At 41.1% G+C, this 21,732-nt stretch overlaps 1 protein-coding gene across 1 annotated transcript in view; it reads right to left on the bottom strand.

Annotated features, from left to right (window-relative positions):
* pappaa (pregnancy-associated plasma protein A, pappalysin 1a) overlaps positions 1 to 21,732 on the bottom strand; it is an 88,257-nt gene that overhangs the window by 62,402 nt on the left and 4,123 nt on the right. Inside the window, exons 2-7 of the mRNA XM_068706299.1 lie at positions 18,741 to 19,845; positions 11,458 to 11,603; positions 10,850 to 11,143; positions 10,259 to 10,451; positions 9,806 to 9,927; positions 2,143 to 2,644 (exon numbers count right to left, since the gene is read on the bottom strand). Of these exons, the coding sequence (XP_068562400.1) occupies positions 2,143 to 2,644; positions 9,806 to 9,927; positions 10,259 to 10,451; positions 10,850 to 11,143; positions 11,458 to 11,603; positions 18,741 to 19,845 (2,362 nt within the window). The remainder of the gene's footprint in view (positions 1 to 2,142; positions 2,645 to 9,805; positions 9,928 to 10,258; positions 10,452 to 10,849; positions 11,144 to 11,457; positions 11,604 to 18,740; positions 19,846 to 21,732) is intronic.

The following is a 21,732-nucleotide window of genomic DNA, read 5'->3' as shown; positions in this document are numbered from 1 at the left end:
TCAGGAAGAGGATTAGCCGATAGGCTGGGGGTGCCTCAGAGGGATGAGGTCAAACTAACCCAATCCTCCTACCCTCTCTCTTCATACTTTCTCGACCCCCTAAGGTTCTCTTCCATCACCTATTGCCCCCCTTGAGCCTAGCAATGATTTACCCCCAACTTGTCCAGTCTGACGCCCAAGCATCTCATCTTCACTTGACCCTTCTTACTCCCCACTATAATTTACTCTGTCACCCTGACCTCCCAGCCCTCAGCCATTCCAAACTAACCACCACCCATGGTTGGAGCTAAGATCGTCAGTTGTCCTCTTGCTCAGTTTGCCCCAGCTCAGATGAAGGCCAGTGACAGGTCAATCAGTCACCTAAACCAAGACCTCCATCACTCTATCCAACCCCGTGGAAACATGTTGCAAGAAGAAGCAGCTTACTGTGTGGTCAACAAAAGCATTTCAGCAGCTGCACCAAGGCAGTCAAACAGAGCACTTCACATTGGATTTGTGGCATGCTAAAACATCGAAGTGAACTTTGCTCTTTACTCCACCAAGTCAAAGGCTATGTTTGTTTTCAGACAGTGAGGATGATGGAGCATTATCTTAAACTCAGATCCCAGAATATATAATATATAATTTGTTTTTCTTGAGTGACTCTTGGTTCTCCTGCTGGCGGTATCTTTCTTGTAGAATTTTTTTTTTGGGATGAAGAATGCCACATTAGTACGTATATGTATTGGAACCTGTTTGCATTTCACTTACTTGGTTTGGGTAGTGCCATGACATGCAAACAGACCCTTGTGCATTGTAATACATAAACTGTTCCTATAGCACGTTTCTTTCAATTGTGTGTTTTTATCTTGTCAATTTTTGTTTTTATGTTTTGTTCCAAACTGGTGTTAGGTATATGCTTCATCTAAAAGGTGCAAGATACAAGATACTTCTCAACGGCGACGGCGAGTGGAGGCTCATAGCTAACGATGCTAAAAGGGTGCCATCCCGGCCATATCAACAAAGAAAGTAAAAGCTCAGATTACAACACACATAGAGGGAGAGTTATTTCATTCTCTGCTCAGGTAGACATTACTAGATATATATATATAGCATATACTTTTGTTGTTGTTACACTTAGTGTTCATTTCAGTGAGTTAAAGACTTTAATGGTTGGAACACACATACTTGCTATTAAACTTATCTGACCATTTAACAGAGATAAGATCCCATGTGCCCACAGAAAATAGTCAGCCAGGGCCACTGACCACTACCACTGGAATGCAACCACAGCTAATGAAATACACCACAGCAGTGAAACTACCTCCAGCACATCAGTGATCACGGAAGTTTGCCAAAACCCCCCAAAAAATGAATCCCTACTGCAGACAGCCTTCGGACACAGCATTGCCACCAGGAAGTTGTGTGTGGACACTTTATGGAACTTAAGTATCATCACTCCATCTTGCATAACATGCATACTCACCCTTTTGGCTCTTATCAAGCACTTTCCTTCTCATGTGAACCACGCTGACAGAACGATAGTGAGATGGCACAACACGCAGCAGTGCCATGTATAGCACAATCTTTATCGACTCAGCACATTCCATGAAAGCAAAGCATTTAACTCTCACCACAGTGTGCAGATAATACCTTTAACAAGCCATCTGTTTGCCCTTGCTTCATGGAACATGGGAAAAAACAAATGTGGGCAATGGTTGACCTGTGACTTAGGAAACAAATGTTTGGCAGTAGATTAGAAACTGCAGAAGCAGTGGTGGCTTGCTAGTGCTCCTGGGGGTATTGAAAAGGATATCTGGTATTACAAGAACATATTTTCGTGAATAGTTTCCACAGATAAATAAACACCTTCTTACTAGCGTGTCCAAAAAAATAAAAAATAAAAGAAGCAATTACATCACTTTAAAGCAAGGAGCTAAACTGTGTTCAGCAATTCTCAACTTAAAAAAAAGACTGGGTAAAACCAATTGTTTAAAACAAAATCATGTCTATGTTTCACCTTTGCTCGGAGGACAGATTGGTCTTTCTCAAACCTTGACAAAAAACTAATTTTACTTGATATGCTATTTTTTTTCTCAACTCAGGAAGACATGAATATATTTCTGCACTCATACAAAAGTATTCACCTACCAGGTCACTCACCTGTCTGTATATCGGCGGGTAGGTTCATTCAACATCAGACCATGTTGTGCATGGGTGAAGGGTGGTTGGCGCAACAGCCGGTAGCGTAGTGGTTGGCAATGCCTACAAAGCATGCAGTCTGGCTTGGATGCCAAGAGGGTGGCATCAATCTCTAGGTGTTGTTCCATGGTGAAAAACTGTACCCCATACACCTTTTCCTCTATGTCTAGCTTCAGAGTCAGTGGGGTGTCACAGAAGACATTACTGGGGCCCAATGAAATGTTGTTCCCACTAACAGTCAGGAGCAATATGTTATGGATAGCTGGCAGTGCTGTTTCCTCGGGGCTGAAGAAGGTGACCCACACAGTCAGGGAGTCTGGTACCAGCGGGTAGGGGAACTCTAGCTGAAGCATGCAGCCCTGGAGAGGACACTCCGACAGGCCGACAACACCTTGCTCAATTCCTGCATTTGGGCTCCAAGTGCGCACACTTGGCTCACAGGCCTGCTCCACATCTGGAGGGCCTGTGGGTACAAGACAGACACAACAAATTTACATTAAATATAAATCAGACACAATAAGCAAAAGTCACCTATTAATTTCTTATATTCACATAATGAACTAGAGACCATCTTGCAAGGGGATCACTCTAGCCGCGATGCCAAATTGAGCCAAATAAAGTCCCAGACAGAAATACAGACACCTGGCAAAGTAATTAAAACCACTTCTGTGGTAGTTCCCACTACAGTAGGTGTCTCCAGGACCACATTTTACCATGATGACACACATAAACTCACAAGGTGAGAAAAATACAAGCCACACACTGTCACAGCTGGTAATAATTGTTAAATAAGACATGTAGTGATGAATACAAATAGTATATGGTACAGGTCCTGTAGGATGCAGAAAAAAAATCTTAGAACAGGTAACATTCTTTCCAAATTGTAAATATCATTTTTATGAATGCTGACAGATCAAGAATGTGCATTGGGGATCTTTTTAGTGTATCTACACTTCTTGCAACATCAAGGTAGAGGTGAAACTGAGAGTTCATTGTGAGTCCATCTGCAGAGGAAAGGCAGAACTGAGGTGTGTACCTTCTGAGAGGGGCCTGTGCAGGGTTCTCACTTCAGCACAGTCATTACAACCTCTAACAGTCACACTCCAGCCATATTTGGAGTCCACACACAGCTAACTCGCATTATCCCAAGTGACGTACACTAACATTCATCAAGCACTTTTAGAAGCCAGCAAGCAGCAGACACTATGTTCTCCCTCGATTTCCTTTTGTGCATTTCCAAGCTGGCAACCAACGAAGCCATTTGCTAACCTCATTTCTGGGCACCGTGCAAAATTCCAGTGTTTAATCAAGTGAGGACTGAATATGGTTTCCAAGCCACATTATCTCAGCACATTTATTATTTTACTGTAAGTGTGTGTGTGGCCAGAGTGGAGGTGAATTAAAGAAAAGAGAGACAGAGAGAAAGAGAGAGAGGGAGAAAGGGGGGGGGGGGGGGGGGAATGAACTAAGATACTCCAAGAGGTTGGCTTTGCTCGGCTTATGTAGTCCTGGCTTTCTGTGTACATTTTCATTGAGTTTGCAAGGAAAGGAGCTGTAGCCACTGAAAATATTTTGTAATGTCAGCTGTTATGATGGGCCTGCCTCCTGCTCTGGCGCTGTTGCTAATGTGGTTGGAGATTTAAGAGGAGACAGAATAGGAGTGTCATCCACTGTGTAACCTGAGGCAATGTAAACTGTATTTCAAAGATGCAAATATGTAACTATAATTGGCAGAACAATATGTGCAAGCAAAGGGTTTGAAATTCAATATTAAAACCATAATATTTTATATTTAATTTTCTGCTTAATTATAGACGGAGCAGCTACCTTTGTCAGGTAATCAAAATTCTGAATGACAAGATAAATGCTATATTTCATTTAAGATTCACAGCTGCCCACAAAAAATATCAGCAGCTTACTGCTGCATAAACAGCCAAGCTCTGACGTGTTTGACCTATAATTCCCTTAGTGCAGGGTGAGGGGGCCCCAAGGTGACTGAACCATCCAGACCTAAGTTTTGAATATGAGCCATTCATTTGCTGTTGATTAGCTGAACCCATCTGGGCAATAGACTGATGACAAAAACACCCATTCTATAAAAACTGTGGAGTAATTGGCGCTAGCCTCAACGTAAACCATTCTCTCTCAAAGCTCTTCAGTATCATGAATGTAGGTAGAGGCTGGATAAATGCGACTGTAGTGGACAATGTTACATCTTGGGGATCAGTATTGAGAACATTGAGAGCAACAGAATAGTGGGAAATCAGGTGGACGGTGGGCCTCTATGTCCCATTACACATTAAACAATAGAGATGAAAAAAAAAAAAGATTCAATAACAAATCAAGATTTCTTTCTCATTTGAAAAGTTTTATATTGTGATGATGACCTCAGAACAGATGGTAATAGTTGTGTTTAGAAAGTATTATTGGACTAGAGACCTGCAATTTCAACTGTGGCCAAATTAGTGCACAACCAAGCACTATTCCTGAGGGTTTGGGATATGGTGGAAGCTGTGTGTGTGTGTGTGTGTGTGTGTGTGTGTGTGTGTGTGTGTGTGTGTGTGTGTGTGTTTGTATGTGCTTCTGTGTGTATGTGTTTGCCCTGTCAGTCTCTCAGTTGTGTGGTGCCAAGTGGAGACACAGACCAGAGAGAGAGCAGACAGGCCACAGCAGGATGAAGTGTGCCTTGGGCTGCATTCATTCAAAATCCGGCACCTTCCTGCAGGTTTGTGATGAGGTGTAGATGTGTTTATTTGTGCTTTAGAATGAAACAGCTGTAAAACAATCAGAAAATAACGTTACATTCTTCTGATTCAATACTTTGTTCTCACTAACGGCGGCCTCTCTTCATTCACTCTCTGGCTCGTTTGACCATCACTGCGAGGGGAGATTTTTGAATGCTGTATTAACAAACAGCAGCCGACTTTAACATCTACTACGACCTGATTTTACAGTGATGTACTCTGATGCTTACTGTGACTGACAGTTCGCTGCCGTTACCAGAGCCATATACGGCGTCTCTACGTCACTCTTCTGTTCACTGTTTTTTTTTTTTTAAATACTTTTTATTCAGCTAAAATTCTGATACTGTGCTGCTCTAAAGCAAGGATGATCAATGTTTCATTGAACTTACGGAAAAATGACTAGTTAGCGAAGTATAACTCCATGATAGATGCTGGTGCCTGTGGACTATCCAGTCATAATCCTTCTGCTCTGGAGAATTGTACTGATCCACAAAAAGTCCAGGGAGCCGGATGAATAAACAGACAGGGATATGTCCGGGCATGCACGCTCTATGCTTTCTAAGAAGTGTCTGGCTCCAGCACTTACTATCGATGACTCACTGTCACACACTTTCTCACTCCGAAGGCAGACACTCTACTGCTTAAGAATCAATGTCACACCATGTTGCATTCAAAGGTTGGTTTTTTTGTTACTGATAGATAGATAGATAGATAGATAGATAGATAGATAGATAGATAGATAGATAGATAGATAGATAGATAGATAGATAGATGTCAGGCAGACAAACCCTGGCATCACATAAACTAGCAAAGCCAGTCATAATATCTTTGACCTTAACATATAGACACACATGTTTGCTGTTAAAACTTATTGAGTAAATCCATACAACATATTTACTCATAAACGCAAAGATTTTGTGTATTCCATAAATTGAAAAGGCATATAAAGAGTACTATTTTGTAAGTGCACCTCCATGTGCACATACAAAATAACAGGAATGTGTATACACATAGAGCTACACACACATTCCCACACACATGTTGGCGAACATACACATGCTGGACCTTTCACTTCCATTCATGCACACTGCTGTTTTCAATCAACTCAGGATTCTCCCTTGAGATTGTCACTAACCACATGCAATTCTCCCAACTATCTTGGGTGGTTTCCACCCCACCCAACCTCTCTTACCCCCTCCCTGAATCTATATCCATGTGTATTTGCCTTTTTTTCATTCTTGCTTTTTTTTTTTGTCCAGCCATATTTCTCCAGGCCATAGAATAGTAAAAACGTATGAGAGGTTCTCTGGCTCTCTTTGACCTCACCATGCCAATATTTCCCAGTCAAGTAGTGTGAGCACACAGCAAGTCCTTAGTTAACAGGTGCCCAACACATTTTAATTCCAACATACTGACGCTTGGTCAGACCTCTTGGCATTACTTTCTAACTCACAGGCTAGCCCAGCGCATGGCTGCAGTAAACATGTGGTTATCGTTGTGAATTTAAACAAAAACACACTTAGGTTTAGGCAACTAAACCTCTTAGTTCGGTTTGGAAAAACATCATGATTGGGCTTAAAATAAGTACGTGACCTTAGGTTTAGGCAACAAAATCAACTAAGTAAAATGTAAACAACATAACATGAGTACAGAAAACACATCACAAACATCACTAACGTAACTTCAAAATCATTTTTCAGTCTTTAAACTATATCATCACGCTCAAGGAGCATTTTCTCTGAGCGTCTAACAGTGACGCGGATGGACTTACATTGTTGTTACTTGAAGGCCCAGTGCTTCTCATAGGGACGCTAAATTACGCCTTGTGCATAAATATCAGACAACAAAGTAAGTGTCAAAGCATTGGTATTTGATGCCCTGGGAATGACAACGGGCTGAGGTGCCATGTGTATGCATCAATGCTGATGAATGCACACATGCACAGTCACACAAGTGCTTATGTTGACACGCTTATCTTCCAATATGCCAATAGTTAATAGGCCAATGCTTACATAATCTTAGAGTAGTTTCCCAGTGTCTATTGGAAGTTACTAACTGCTGGACACATATGCGCCATCACAGCAGGAAACGGCAGCTGTGGTATCCAGTGAGAAACTGGCGCAAGCAGCAGAGGGACAGGGAATGGGGAGCTGCCACAAACAGGGACCCCTTCCAAGAGGGAAAATAGAGTACAGTTTACACACACAGCATGTTAGACAAGCCCAGACTTGCCTCTGGTACATACACTATAGTCAGTGTGAAGGCAAGGTTCAGTGACTTTAGCATCTATAGCACATCCACACACACACACACACACACACACACACACCTACACAAACACACACACAGACTCAGTCAGACAAAGCAACACAATCTAAATTGAATTGCTCTGCATAATATAATTGTGGTTGATATAATTAATATTGTTGTGTTGTGGTTAGATTACTATATTATTAATTATTATTATTATTATTATTAATCAATGATTTTTACATGGAAGCACAAATTGCTCCAGTTGACGAACAGTGATCTACATACAAGTACATTTGATTGACAGCTCATTAGAATGCGTCATTATTGTAAAACCAAGTCAGCGCAAGAAGTATTTTGGTTTCCATTTGTAGTCCGAGCAGTAGTTACTATATACCTTTCAGCAGGCATTGGTTTAATGCAGGTAAACAGTCCGTGTGGAAAGAAAAAAAGGCCAAATGCACTGGTCTAAATGCAATCTCTGAAGCCAAGTATAATTTATTTATTATTTTTGGGGGTTTAAAAGTGGCTTGCAAACTAATTGCCAAACAATTTGATCGTACACGTCGTCTCTCAACTCAAACCTTAACAACTTGCTTAACTTGATTAACAACTTGCATCCCACAATGCCAAGTTGTTAATCGGACTGTAAACAATGCGCTGCAATCGGGTTCTGTCCCTACCAGAAATATACATCCTTGGTTGACAGAGGTATTGTCTAACCAGGCAAGAACTACTATCAACCCCCATTACAAATATAGCAATATGTGGTAGGACGCAAAATATGTCAATGAGCAGACAAATCTATTGTCCGCATTACACATCACATATGGTCATGGATATTGGCACAGTATGTACAGTTTTGTATATTAAATGGTCAAAACCCAGTATATTGATGCCAACACTGACAAGCCGAAAATAAAACAGAACGAGCGTAAACCGTAAAAACAGCAGGAAAGACAAAAATAAGTCAGAAATAGAACAATTTGACAATTTATGCTATAATAACAGTATTATAATTAAAGCAACTTGAAATAAAGTATAGATTAAAAAATAACATTAAAATAGAATAAAATAATACATCTTAAATAAAGTAGGATGAGTGATGAATGTCTATAAACAGTAAAATCCCTGCTTTTTAGATTTAAAGGTCTGGGTACTGGATGGCCTCATTGTGATTAGATTGTGACTGTTTCACATCTCACTTATAGATGCTGAGAGTAGACTATGCACTAACTATAACTTGTTAGTAGCCTATTAGTTTGAACTTATGTTTAAGTTTACTGGCAGCGAATAGCTGCATGAAATGGACTAAATGCACTCATTAATTGGACAGCCTGACCATTAAAGTGTATACAAGATGCATCTCAAAACTGTGACAAGTTCTTTTTTCCGACACGATGATCACACTTTTAACAATTTCACATTTCAGTAATCAGTGGATTCAGCTGTTTGGTGATTTTCAGGAGTTTCAGCTGAATAATAAGCTAGCTAGCTGGCTAGTAATAAGCTAGTTTACTTAATTGTAGCTTGTGCTCAGCTTACATAGCAGTGTTTAGGGTAGCAATTTTGTTCCGCGCTTTAACATTATTTTATTTAGGAGGGTTTATCCAAGATAAGTTTGTCAAATTCATGGTTTGGTCCTTGTCATATTTAAACTTGCTAGCTTGCAAAACATGGCTGCCAGATGCTCTTAAACACACAGGCTCGTTTTATAACCAGGCAGCAACTTCTGGTTCTGACGAGCAAAGCCAAGGCAGAAGTGTCTTAAAACTTGCATTTCTGTTTACTGGTCAGCAGGAGGCGTGCTCCTCTGGTTGCAAAAAGAAGTCCGATAGTATGGAAGTCTATGACAAAATTACTCTACTTCTCACTTGATTTATTACCTCAGTAAACATGGTAAACATCGCTATTTTCAAGTCTTCTTTAATACAGCATGATGTTCATTTAGTAAATTATTGTCCCATTTAGAGTAAAATGGACCATAAAGTGGAGTATGCTTTAGGGTGGGCTTACTGTGACTCACAGGTCGCTGCCATTACCAGAGCCATATACGCCGGCTCTACGTCACTCCTCCGCATTCCAAATATGGTAACTTCTGCGCACTGGTTGCAAAAAGCCAAGATGGCAATGCACGTAATCCAAGATGGCAATGGCCCAAACGTCAAACTCAAGGCTCACAATGATTATGTCTACTTCCTATACAGTCTATGTCTACAACCCAGCTGATTCTAGCTTGCTCCATTTTAAGCAAATATCTGCCTTTGTGAATAAGCAAATATGAAATCTTATCCAGGGGGGAAAAAATGTCCCAATTCCAGGCCACCACAACACTATACAAATCAGGATTACAGCCAAGACATGATCTTTAACCTTGGTTTCGAGCCTGAGCCCTCATATGGAAATTGTGGTACCATACAGCATCATCCATTGGGAAGTGACCTCCTCGATCCTTCCATGTTGTCCCACGGCCCAAGTGTCGTGAATCCACTGAGTCATTTGTATGTTTTTAAGTTGAGTCAGTCAAAACATTTTTTGCACGTCAGAGAATTGACTCAGAAAATCAACAACAAGGTCACACCTGTCTGATGCCAAAAACACAAAGTATAGTATATAGTATCATACTGTACCTTCAGCCTCTCGTGGGGACCAGTGTCCTGAAGGGGCACACGGTCGTGGGGAGGAGGAGTTGGAGGCATACTGCAGTAGAACTCTACCCTCAGTGCATTTATCACACACTGATCCCACTTCTCTAGGAAACCAACAGACAGGCACAGCAACCAACTTAGATACAGACCAAATACATGTCATTTATACAGTAAAGACAATTACGTTTATGTCAATATTTTTTCAAATGATGTGCCAAATAATGGGAGTGTAACAAAGTTTTAAGATGGTGTTATTTGGCTCCCTTTTAGGTGTTTTAGTCTGTAAAAAAAATGTAACGTTAAATTACCCTGCTTGTTATAATAACCCAAACAATATTCAATAATGTAATTCATCTCTTTCAACTTTATTAGCATACACAACTTCATCAGTTTGATGAGTCTGTTTGATGAAGTTGTGTATGTAGCTCATTTCACCTGTTGTAAAAGTGTCCAGAAATCGGTGGAAACCATTCCAGGGTGATGGAATTATGATGCTGCTCAACCACTTGAGGGGACATTGGCACTGGAGGAGGTTTGGAAGCGGGTTGCCATGTCTGGTAGATGAGGTCCAGGTAGCAGTGCATCCTAGCAACCTGGTTCAGCGTGAAGGAGTCTGTACAGGCATCATCTGAAAGTAGGTGGAATGTAGGTGGTCATCATGAGGAGTGGGGGGGTTGGATTTTGGATTGATCAGTGACAGGAAAAGGGAGAAATGAAATGATTCCACTGGTCTAGATCCCATGAAAAATGATATATGACACCTCTTTGTACTTAGCAGTGTCTTTTATTCCATTTTACTATGACAACAAAAAAATTTTCACTTTTTCACAAGTGACATGAAAGGATGTGCCCCCTGCTGGGTTTTTCCCATGAAATGTCCCTGCTAAATTCCACATCCATCTCAGTATGCACACAGACTCAACAAATTCCTCTACGGGATCTCTGTGTGTCAGTTTCATGTGAGAGGTAGAACTGTAGCGTTTTGCCCAGATAAGTAGCAAAACATATGTGGAGGCTCCATCTCACCTGCATAGCTCATGTAGTTGTTAAACGGCGTGTGTGTGAAATGTCGACAGCCACAGGTTTCGTTGCCAGGTTCAGGATCGTGGCAGCCTTTGTATTTGGGAGTGGGGTTGGTGTCTGCACACAGATCTCCAGTATCCATTGAAGGCTCAGTCTCCAAACATGCATCATTACACGACTCGATCTCTGATATACCTCGAAACACGTGATAAAGTCCAAGACTGTGACCGATCTCATGGACCATTGTGTCAGTGTGACCAAATGTACCATAGAAGGAAGGGTTCAGAACAATTCCACCTGAGAAAATGAGGAAGAAGACATGCACATGATGTAAACACTGAAAACACTAAAGTAAATGTGCACACAACACAAAGCCTTTTCCTAGTGTAGTGTAAAGTAATTGCGGAACTGGAATAAAATTCAGACAATGCATTATTAATGGGCCTCCGCAGCTTCATTATCACCTTTTTCCCTGTAAGAGCTGTGATTGAGAGAGAAACTGCTTGGGGCTTGAATTACTCAAAATCAACAATCTAGGCTGCCAAAGACAGGATGTGTGTGCATGTGAGTTTGCACGCATGCATGTATGTGTGTATGTGTTTGTCTTCTACCCAAATGTGTGAGGGCCTCTTTGTCCCATGGCCAAGTGGCAACCCCCGCCAGATCTTCATCAGAAGAATTGGCAAAGAAGACATTCAGGTGAGTTGAGCCATCCAAATGTAGAATCTCTTTCAGCTCTTTAACATCCAAATACGCTCTGGAAGATAAAAAGCATGAGAAGAAAAACAGCATTTCACATTAGGTTAATAGCTCAACAATGAGGAAGTGAATGAAGATTTCACCAAGGCAAAGTTTTATAAATAACAACAGTGTTCCTAGCCAAAAAGAGCTAACGTAGTGTTATATATCAGGAAGACAGAGCTCAGGATTAGGTCCCTTTTGAATTTAAATACTTCCTCTGTCTCTGCTCTGCCTAAGAGACATTGTGTCTTGGAGTCCTGGCACAGTGATTGTGCACCTGCAGTGCGGTTATGATTAGTGTCAGATAAGGCTATAGTACTGTGAATTGGGCTGGTATCAATTTTGACCACTCATATCGTCTTCTTTTTTCCTCCATTACATTTCATTGCAGCAAATCATGCAATAACCAGTGCAATAGTTTTGTTATTATTATTATGTCTGTCTTTGAGGATCCCCTTAATTAAGTACCCATCACATACAGTGATGTCATGGCAAGCTACACCAAACAGGTTCTGGTGGGAATAAATCTACTTATTTAGTGGGACCAAAAATAATCTAGGATTTTTGGACGTTTTGTGACATTGCTTAATGTTTTTCATGGTTTTACAGGCTGTACTGCAATAAAATGACACTTTTTATTTTATTACAATGGACTCCTGAGTGAAATTAACAGTAAATGACTCCTGCCAGGCTTATGCATATGACATTTGACAAATATTCCGATGTCTCCATGACATAGTGTTTTGTTTCAGCCGTGGGAATACTAACGGCAGCACTAACGACTACAAGTGCAATCACTCAACACAATGAGATCCTTCCAAGCAAATCATTAATTTTATGAACACATCAAACATGGGACCGTGGCTAGTGGTCCTGGCAAACAGCATCAACAAGCTCAGTTCTCTTTGAAGAGTCAGTAATCTGTTGCATATGCTGAAGTGATAGTTTATTCCTTTTCATACACTTTAAAAGGCTGTGGAAATAGATACACTATGGATACAAAAACAAGTTTATCAGAAAAAAACATGGAATTGTCCCTATTAGCACAAATTAGATCCTCTTTGGATGTTTTGACCTAATTTGTGTGACCCACTTACCAGCGTTATGGTTCGTACTATTATTTTGTATGTGCTTAGATCATAACAATGCGTGTGATAACACCGAGGCTAAAACAACATGCCTTTACTGCCCCTGACCCTGCAGCAGGGAGAATTTCCTCCCAGCGAAAGAGTGCTCTAAGTTATTTTACCCTTCCTTTCTTTGGTTGGATGTGTACTTACTTGTAAAATAACATGCACTTCATGTTGCTCTGATATTTTGCGAATAGTACCCTGTGTCTTTGATAGTTGACAAATTATGGCATTGTAAAAATGAGATTAGGATTAGGAATAGGAATGACACTTTGTATGCTATCAGTGAAAATGCTTTGCCATAAAATAGAGACTGGTCATATCTTATTTAAGGAATTTCATAAAGATGCCATCTCAATAGCGCAATGTTTCAATTTGATCAATTCCATATATCATAAATACAAAAGATCCTGTCTGTAAAAGTTATTGATAATTTCAGACAATCAAGGTCTACTAAGATTACACTACCAACCCTTAAAACGTATACTTATAATCAAATGTCGTGCTACATCATTTTGAGTACCTATCATGCTTTTTTTTTTTTCAAGTGCACATCACATCTGTCCCACTTAAGTACCAGGTAAATATAAGGATGAAAGAAAAAAATTCAAAGACTTGTGCCTTTGTGAAGTGCAAAATCCTAGAGTGTACTATTTATATTTACTCTTCCACTCAACAACTGAAATAAAAGAATATTTAAACTACGTTTTGAATTCTTGTAAAGTCATAAGGTGGTGTACAGTTCCACTGGACAAAGCCACTTGACTTGATTTCATTTGATTTCTTTCGCATACAGGCTAAAGGGGTGAGGTTATCACTGACAGTAAAGCCTACACACTGGAAAAAAATACACTATTTTGCATGTTGTCATTTAACTATTTTCCAACAAACTGCATTTAGCAAGAATCTATGGCATGCAACACAATTTATGGCCCTGTGATAACATAAATATCCACATGAACAGCAGCTCAAACTAGAATTGATAAAATGTGACATCTTCTGATTTTATCTGAATTATAGTGGAGCATCTGGTTGCCAAAAGAAGTGCAACTGTGTGAGTGGTACCACTTTAGGTCCAGCGTTAAACTACAGTAGTTCCTTTTTATTGACCAGTATTCATTCAATGTATATGATATTTGTATTAGATTTTATTTGATGTCAAGTCTCCAAAGTTGAACTACATTATTAGATGTGCAGAATCTATTTTGTACACAGCCTTTCCAAAATGTATTAAGTCGATAAAATGTGACCAGCTGTGCCAATGTGCTCTTTTTTCTTTTTTGGTATTTGAAAATGTAATGCCAGTATAAAATATAAAAATTTTAGTGTAAAACTAAGTTCTGTCTTATTGCGTATATAGCCTAAAGAAAGCAAAGTAAAAGTCAGTAACATGCAGTGTTCTGGAAGAATTTACACCAGTGAGCTAATCCCCGCAACGCAGTAAACCTGCTAAGGTTACCACCAATGCTCATTTCATATGCAAAGGTTTCATGACATCTCTACAATCTTTGATTTGTTTGCCTCAAATCACAAGTTCCTGCTTGGTGAAGATGCAGCCATCCATCCCTCAAAACAAACATTTTGAATAAAAGGGTTCAGTGTTGCAAATGCTTTCTTCAAGCCTATGCGAGAGCAACTGGGGGCCACTGGGGCCAGATCTAAGGCGAGAGAGTGAGAGAGAGCAGATAATATAAGGTCCTTCCTAATAATTTCAGGAATTTCATTATTTCCTTAGAAAATATTTGTCCAGAGTTTTTGGACATGCAAAGGGGGGGGGGTCAGAGGGGTTTGACGGTGAAATGATTGAGTCAGCAATGAACAAGAACAGCAGTTCTACTGTAGGGTCAGAACCTACAGTAGCTCATCTGAGTTCAATTATTATAAAGCCCTCGTCCAGTTATAAAATCACAATGTGCCGGATTGATGAACGGGGAGACTTTCAGATCAAGAGTCTTAGAATATTTGATTAAATAAGAAAAACCCTTTGTCTGTCTGCATTTGCATATATGTCCATATGTTTGATTTCAGATGCTGACAGAGCTTTGGTAAAGGCTTGGGTTGCAACTTTAGGAAGCCTTAGCCCAATGATTTCATTGTGAGGGTGTTAATCGTCAGAGCAGTTTGGACCTCTGACTTTCGATCTGTCTATTTACATCTTACTCAAACCTCCTCGCCAATTACCCTTTACCCCGCCCCCAGTCTCTCTATCTCTCTCTCACCCCTCAACTATTTCACCATCCCTTAGTCCCTGTTCCCCTCTCTCTCGCCTCCCATCAAACATTTTTTTAGCCAAGATGAGCCACTTGGGAAAGACAGGATTTTCCATGCATTTAACCACACCACTTTTTGGACATATCCTGGAGAAAAAAATCTTTAAAGACTTACAAAAACAAAGAATGAAAAAAAAAAATTGAAGTAGTGAGAGAAAGAGAGAGAGAGAGAGAGAGAGAGAGAGAGAGAGAGAGAGTAAGATAAGGTGAGCGCATAAAATCAAGCTTAAATTTAAAGCATCACTGGAGGCCATCTGTTGGAGATCCAGGGGTGCGCAAGGTATAGCTCAAACTGCCGTGTTAATGCTATTATATCTGATACATATTAAATGGGGGATTATGACCTCATACATTTACACTCATATATAATTCATAAAAGCCCATAAATTTGCCTTGTATACAAGTGTCTGGGGCAGCATAGTGTGAAAGCAGGGGTAAGCTGGCATGGCAATGACAGTCTCACGACCAAGAACACTTTTAAAATTGGAGGGGGCCCTAAGCTCCTCTGTCATCGAGTCGTTCAACACCACAGCCCCTAAACCCATCATTCATCTCCGCCTTTATTACTATACTTGCACTCTCCTCTTTAACCTTCTAACTTACTCCGTTGATTTTCTTTTTTTCCCTCCAAGTAAGAGACATGCATAGGAACTGTGTCAATGCTCAGATCCAGGGCTGCTCGTTGCTTAGAGAAGAGTTTGAAAAAGAAGGATTTGGAGAAGTATGGAATTGACGATGGGAAGGGTTTGATGCTCCCCAGTTTTCCCATCTGAAGTGGGAGATCTTAATAGAGCACTGGGGTGAACACTATCAGTCCTGGCAAAATGTGCATACCTCTTCATCTGTGCCTTTCTAAACCGCAATGACCCCACCAAGGCACTATTGACAGAATACCCCAGGGTGTCATATTTTCAAAAGACCACCTACAGTGTCTGTCGACACATTATCCCATCATAGCCAGATGCAACTCCCCTGCCTGCCCAGTGGCCCAAGTAAACCCCTCCTTACTCAACTCTTCCCTCCCTTGGTTAAGCAGAAAGACGTTTATCAGCCCCCATGCAAGCACAGGTGAAACTTTAGCAGCAGGTGCTTTATAAGTGTGCTATGGCTTTAAAAGGGAAGTGCAAACTCCTGGTATTTACGCCCAAGCACTCCATTATGTTTTATGGGATGGGGGCTTAAGGTTTAGACGACCAACTGTAAAACACCCAAGTCAAGGGCCCTGGAGATTAGCTCCCCACTCTGAGCTAAAATACAGCAGGGAGAGGGAGTGAAGGAAAGAGAAAGGGTGGTCCATCCATTAACCTGCCACCATATGAGATATTGACTCAGTAAGGGGAGAAAGACAGAGGCCAAGGGAAAACAGATGACCTATTAGCCTCTGATAAAGCCAGGCCAAAACTTCATTTCCCAAAAACATATTGAGGCCGAAATGGTCCTAATATCCACCTTGCAAAGTGTGTGTATCCATCTTGCTTTAGTTTGGGAGGTATTACAAATATATTTATACATTTCAGAAACTCGCAAAGCTTTCTGATATGATAGGATTGATCTTCTGTCAAGTTGCTTGGATATTACATTGATCTTTCATTGACAGTCAAAGACTCATATAAGCTTCTCAAACTTCTTTTTCAGTGCCATTTGTTTTCTGCCTTTCTGCACACATCATGTAAATTCACAGTGTATAAATTACAGCCAGAATTTCAGATGCCCCTAGCTGCATACATAAGAATGTAAATGCTGTCAGATAACATCAAATACCACCGAAACCAAAAAAAGTGTCAAAACCAAGGGCTGGGAAAACAATACAAAATATTTCCCACAGCCAAATGAGGGAGGGAGATGGGGGATTATGATCAATAGTATTTTCAGAGGAGAGATTGTTGCAGAACCACAGAACTGCCTGTGTCCTGTGTTAGCCAGATTTTGGAAAACCGTACATGTAAGTGGTAACAGGCGCAAACGCTGCAAAAATAAATGCAGTACCTCACAACCATTGTTCCCCTGCATATGCGGTACATTGTTCATCCAGAATTCCATAATTAAGGAGGAATGTCAAACTGTTTGTAGTGCAGCTCTCTGCAAGTCTCTCCAGACATACCATAATCAAAGCAAAATAAGCAACCACTTGGGGAGATTATATCTATTTTTTAGACTGAGAATTATCTTGTCCTTGTTCTGTCTGTCTCATTTTCTCGCTTTCTGGTATCCTTCCTTTCACAAGCCCATCTTTCAAATGGCCGCAGGGAGGTTTGAACATTGCAACGGCAAGCGTTTTGCCAATGGCTGATGTCTAAATGAAGTAGTTTCCCTGCCACTTGATGAATTAGCTTCTAATGATGACTAAGCTGGAAGGGATGCGATGGGAATTATGGAAGCAACAGCAAACCCACCTGCTTTTACCCTCTGATGTTGTTAATCAGTCATTATTTAGCTATTTTGCGGTCATTTTAAACAACAGGATAGTGCCAAACAGACAATGCTTCCAGCTTAACAGTGATTGAAAACAGACTGGTTTCCTTGATTCATGCTATCAGAAAGAACCAAACAATTCCACACACTAGGCCCACTAGATTTTCTCCCTTTCACTTGTCCCCATATGACAGTGGCAAGAAATCCTGACAAACATCTGAATTTCTGTCATTTTCTTTCATAACTATTAAGATCCCCTGCATTGTCCACAAAAATGTTTCATTCTACTGTGTTAAGTTTCAATGAAGGAAACAAACAATCCTGCTATTGGAGGTCTGGCACAAACCTTATTACAGCAAATTCCAGAGATGTATTTTTCTTGCCAGCTTTTACTCATCATCTACAAGCCACAGTGACATTACCACAAAAACAAAAATTTGCATGCATTTATGAAGGCCTCTGTATTCTCCCAAAGTGGCCACATGAAACCACATAATCTCTTGCTTGACGTGCAGTCCATCTAGAAGATTCTGTAATAGGGGTATTCATGTGCAAGTGAAATAAACTTTCTTCATCGTTTTTCCTGGAAAATTCTTTCAGGCACCCACGTTTAGGGACCCATACCTGCCTCCCCAGGAAACATGTGAAACATCAGTGGTTTCCTGGAGAGAGTGGTATGTTTTTTAAATGATTTCCATTGCTACAAGCCAAAATCATACTGGACTCTCTTTTCTGACCTCTAATTGCCCTTACACTCTGTTTAGAATATCACTCTTTCCCAAAAAAAAACTCCCCTCTCTAATCAAGCCAGCTTTATTAGATGATTGAGTATAGCAGACAGAGTGGAAAAAGGTGGGGAGAGTTGTTGAAACTTTGATACAACAATTAATAGTCTGGCTTGCGCACTTGCTACTAGAAAAGTCATCCGGTTGCGTTTGTTTTGCCCTGCTTAAGTGTGGAACACTGATTGAACCAGGCCAAGGCTAGATTGGACTAGCTGCTCCCGGAGGATTTCCCAGGCCACACAGGCTGGGAGTTATGTTACACTCAGCCTCAGCCCAAATGGTCAGGAAACAGTAGGACTAAACATTAAAACCTCCCTTCAGGGACACATGTATGGAAAGATGTGCTTTTTGATTTACTCTAGACATGTGAGGCCATGGTGTGGAGTTGGTTTACCAAAACTACTCATCATGTCAACCAAAAAATGAATCAATTTAAGCAAGGAATGTTGTGGGTGGTTAAATCTTTTTGGTGAATCTAAGTCTTGTGTTCATACCAAAGAGCATTGTCATTCCTACAAACAGGGTTTCATGCAAAATGTGAACACAGTGATCTTACTTGTGTGGAGAGGAACGGTTGAAGCATGTCTTGGTCACATCCGTCACATTGGGGTTACAGCAGTCGCCAAGGTCATAGAAGAAGTTCTCCCAGTTACATTCAGGGTCACATGCACCATTTCCCTGCTTGTGCTCAGGGCAACGACTCCGATGCCCTGACATGCAGTCACCTGCATCAAACCCTGTCAGCGGATGGTTGCATTCTGGGTCACATGCATCATCACCAACTTTGCTGATATCACAGTTAGCTAGAATCAAGCGGTTTCGAAGGGAGGAATTGGTCACGTTGTGGATGCTAAGCTCCCAGGTGATGTTGTAGGGGCTAAAGGCATCATTTAGCTGCTGGTGCTGCAGGCTGATCTGGTGGTCTGATACAGTTGGCTTCATCCGATCATCGTCCCAAACATTTATTACACGATATCGTACTTTCTTGGCTCGACGGAAGGTCCAAAGGTGGTTGTAGTTTTTGATGACCTCAACATTGTCGCAGACAGTTTGACCACATGTTGGAGGGTCCAGCGTTGTGTCCAATAATCCCTCCGAATTTACAACTACACCACCACCCAGAAATCCTAACCGCCCACCTGCCCCCTGCTCAGGCTGAGGAAAGCTACCATCTTTTACTGTCAGCCACTTCCGGCCTGGGTGCTCGAAAGTTTCACGTATGACCAGTTGAGGTAGATCTTGGGGGTCCTCGTGGCCTTGCATATGCCTGACAATCTGCCTCTGCCCTCTGGCCTGCCTCCATAGGCCCACCCTCTCCACTGCCCCCCTGTAATTATGATTCAGTGCATTCCCCCCGATCATCAGCACTTTGCACTTTTTGGTCAAATGGCTAAAGACATCGCCCGATTGCTCCCGACTGACACCCACTTGGGCGCCATTGAAAAACAGCTTCATGTACACGCCATCATATGTGACTGCAACATGTGCCCATTGGTTGGGTACATAGCGAGCGTTGGAGTGGATGGAGGTCACTTTGTGGGCACGGTCAGTTTTAAGGGAGAAGAAAAAGCGAGGGTCACGATTCCCGTGTTCACTAACCGCCTGGATGCCAAGCAGCCAGCCTCGGTCACTGGAGGCGTAGAAACATTTGTCGTATAGGCCTGGAGAGAAGATGGAAAAAAAAGTCAGTTAATATGTGCATGCCTTTATTTCTGAGTGTGAATGTGGACATGGACATAAGAGAAACTCTGCATCAATAATAAAAAGCATTGTCCATCGGTCACCTGTAGGGGAGCTGACACCTCGACTCTTTTCAATAATATAGTTATTTTGCAATATTCATAAGCCACATGTATAAGATCCTTATTGCTAATTTGATTTCAGTATCTGTTGGTATATATTCCAATTAGACTTCAATGTATACATTTTGAACACTCTATAGATAATTCTGAAATATTCTGAAAAGTCTTATTTCCAGAGGGACTAAAAAGGTAGTTGCGATAAGGGAACAGATGCATTAATATGATATACAGTATACTTTCTAAGTGCATGTTCTCCTGGAAATTAGGTTGAAGTGCATGTTTAACTAAGGGAGACCCCATGGAAATCTCTCTGTATAGGCATCTCATGAACACTGAGCTCATTTAAAGTCGTTCGTGTGAATGTCCCTTGCCAGTGGGGTAGCCAGAAAAGGCTAGTTTTCAGCTAAAGCCTTGTTTTTGTAGAGGCACCAAAACACCTTTTTCCTGTTTCACTTGGACCGTGTATGTCAGCTTCAGCATGGTAATGTGTTTTCACTTCTTAGGGGATCTCTGAATGTTAACTGTTTGTTTGTTTAGCGCTCGTTGAGGTACTACGTGTGTGCAGGCCCACAACTTCATGTCTGTGCGTGTGTGTTTTTTAATGCATGTTCGTGACTATGTGCATATATCCATAGGGTCCAGTCAAAGTGTGCAAAGATTCCAAAGCACCTCGACGTGCCTCACAAGGTCCATCTGAGCATGTGAAAGTCTGTGTGTTTGCAGGTGATTCTGGGAAGAGAGCAGGACTTCACTCTTGTCACAAGAATATATTCCTGGGATTTGCTAACATCAGGGTAAGACTTCTAAACATGAGCTTTCTGGGAATTATATCTATCCACACAGAGACACTCAATCTGTGAGCTGTACACCCAGCACATATTGGGTGTCCTTTACAGTTCTAGGATCTGTGCATCAAATGCCTGTAAATGCCCTTCTTATTTCTTCCTTGCTGACTTTAGTATGGTCTGAAATTATAAACTGATCATCATAGTGATGATTACATCTTTGCCTCAATGCACTTGTCCACTGAAATGCCTTTGTTCCCCATCGATTAGCCTACCTGAGCCTGCAATAAGTGTCTGGCTAATGGTGATTGCATGGACATCTTGCTAACTTTGACCTGTTTCTAATTAGATGCACATTCCAGTATGCATTCATTAAACTTGGTATTCCAATGGACCACTCTTCAAAGAGCGAGGGTTGGGTTCATCGTCAAGGTCAGTCCTTTGGTGGATGACGTTTTCAGCCTTTCCACTACACTGGAAGGAAAAAGCCGTCCATCTGTCAGCTAGTGCACTCAAGGCTAAAAGGTGTGCTAAAATGCTCGTAGGGCTCCTAGTGTAAACAGCTGTCATAATTCTGCCATGCTCAATTAATCTAACACACTACACTTTTCCAGACCCTGCACTGCGACTCTTCTGGCTCACACATACACACACACACACACACACACACATCCACATACTTATACTATACTTATACATGCATATATACATGCTCATGAAAAAATACACAAACTCTCATGCGCACAAACAAATTACAAAGTACACATTTGTGTCTTCTCAGAAACACACACACGGAAGGGATTTTCATGTGCACACGCTACGGTAAAGAGCTGTTCCTGTCAGGTTCAAAGGCAACCTTCCTCGCACTTGCCGTTTGTCTTCTTCCAAGAAAAACAAACTCAGGAAAAAAGTAAAAAGAAAGAAAGAAAAAAGTCACAAGTACTTGATAAAAAGCAGAGAG

Source organism: Cebidichthys violaceus, unplaced genomic scaffold (genome assembly GCF_023349555.1).
Source record: "Cebidichthys violaceus isolate CVI_PGR_0920_01 unplaced genomic scaffold, fCebVio1.0.p SCAF_12, whole genome shotgun sequence".
In the NCBI taxonomy this organism is placed as follows: Eukaryota; Metazoa; Chordata; class Actinopteri; order Perciformes; family Stichaeidae; genus Cebidichthys; species Cebidichthys violaceus.
This window is presented reverse-complemented; position numbering and strand designations above follow the sequence as displayed.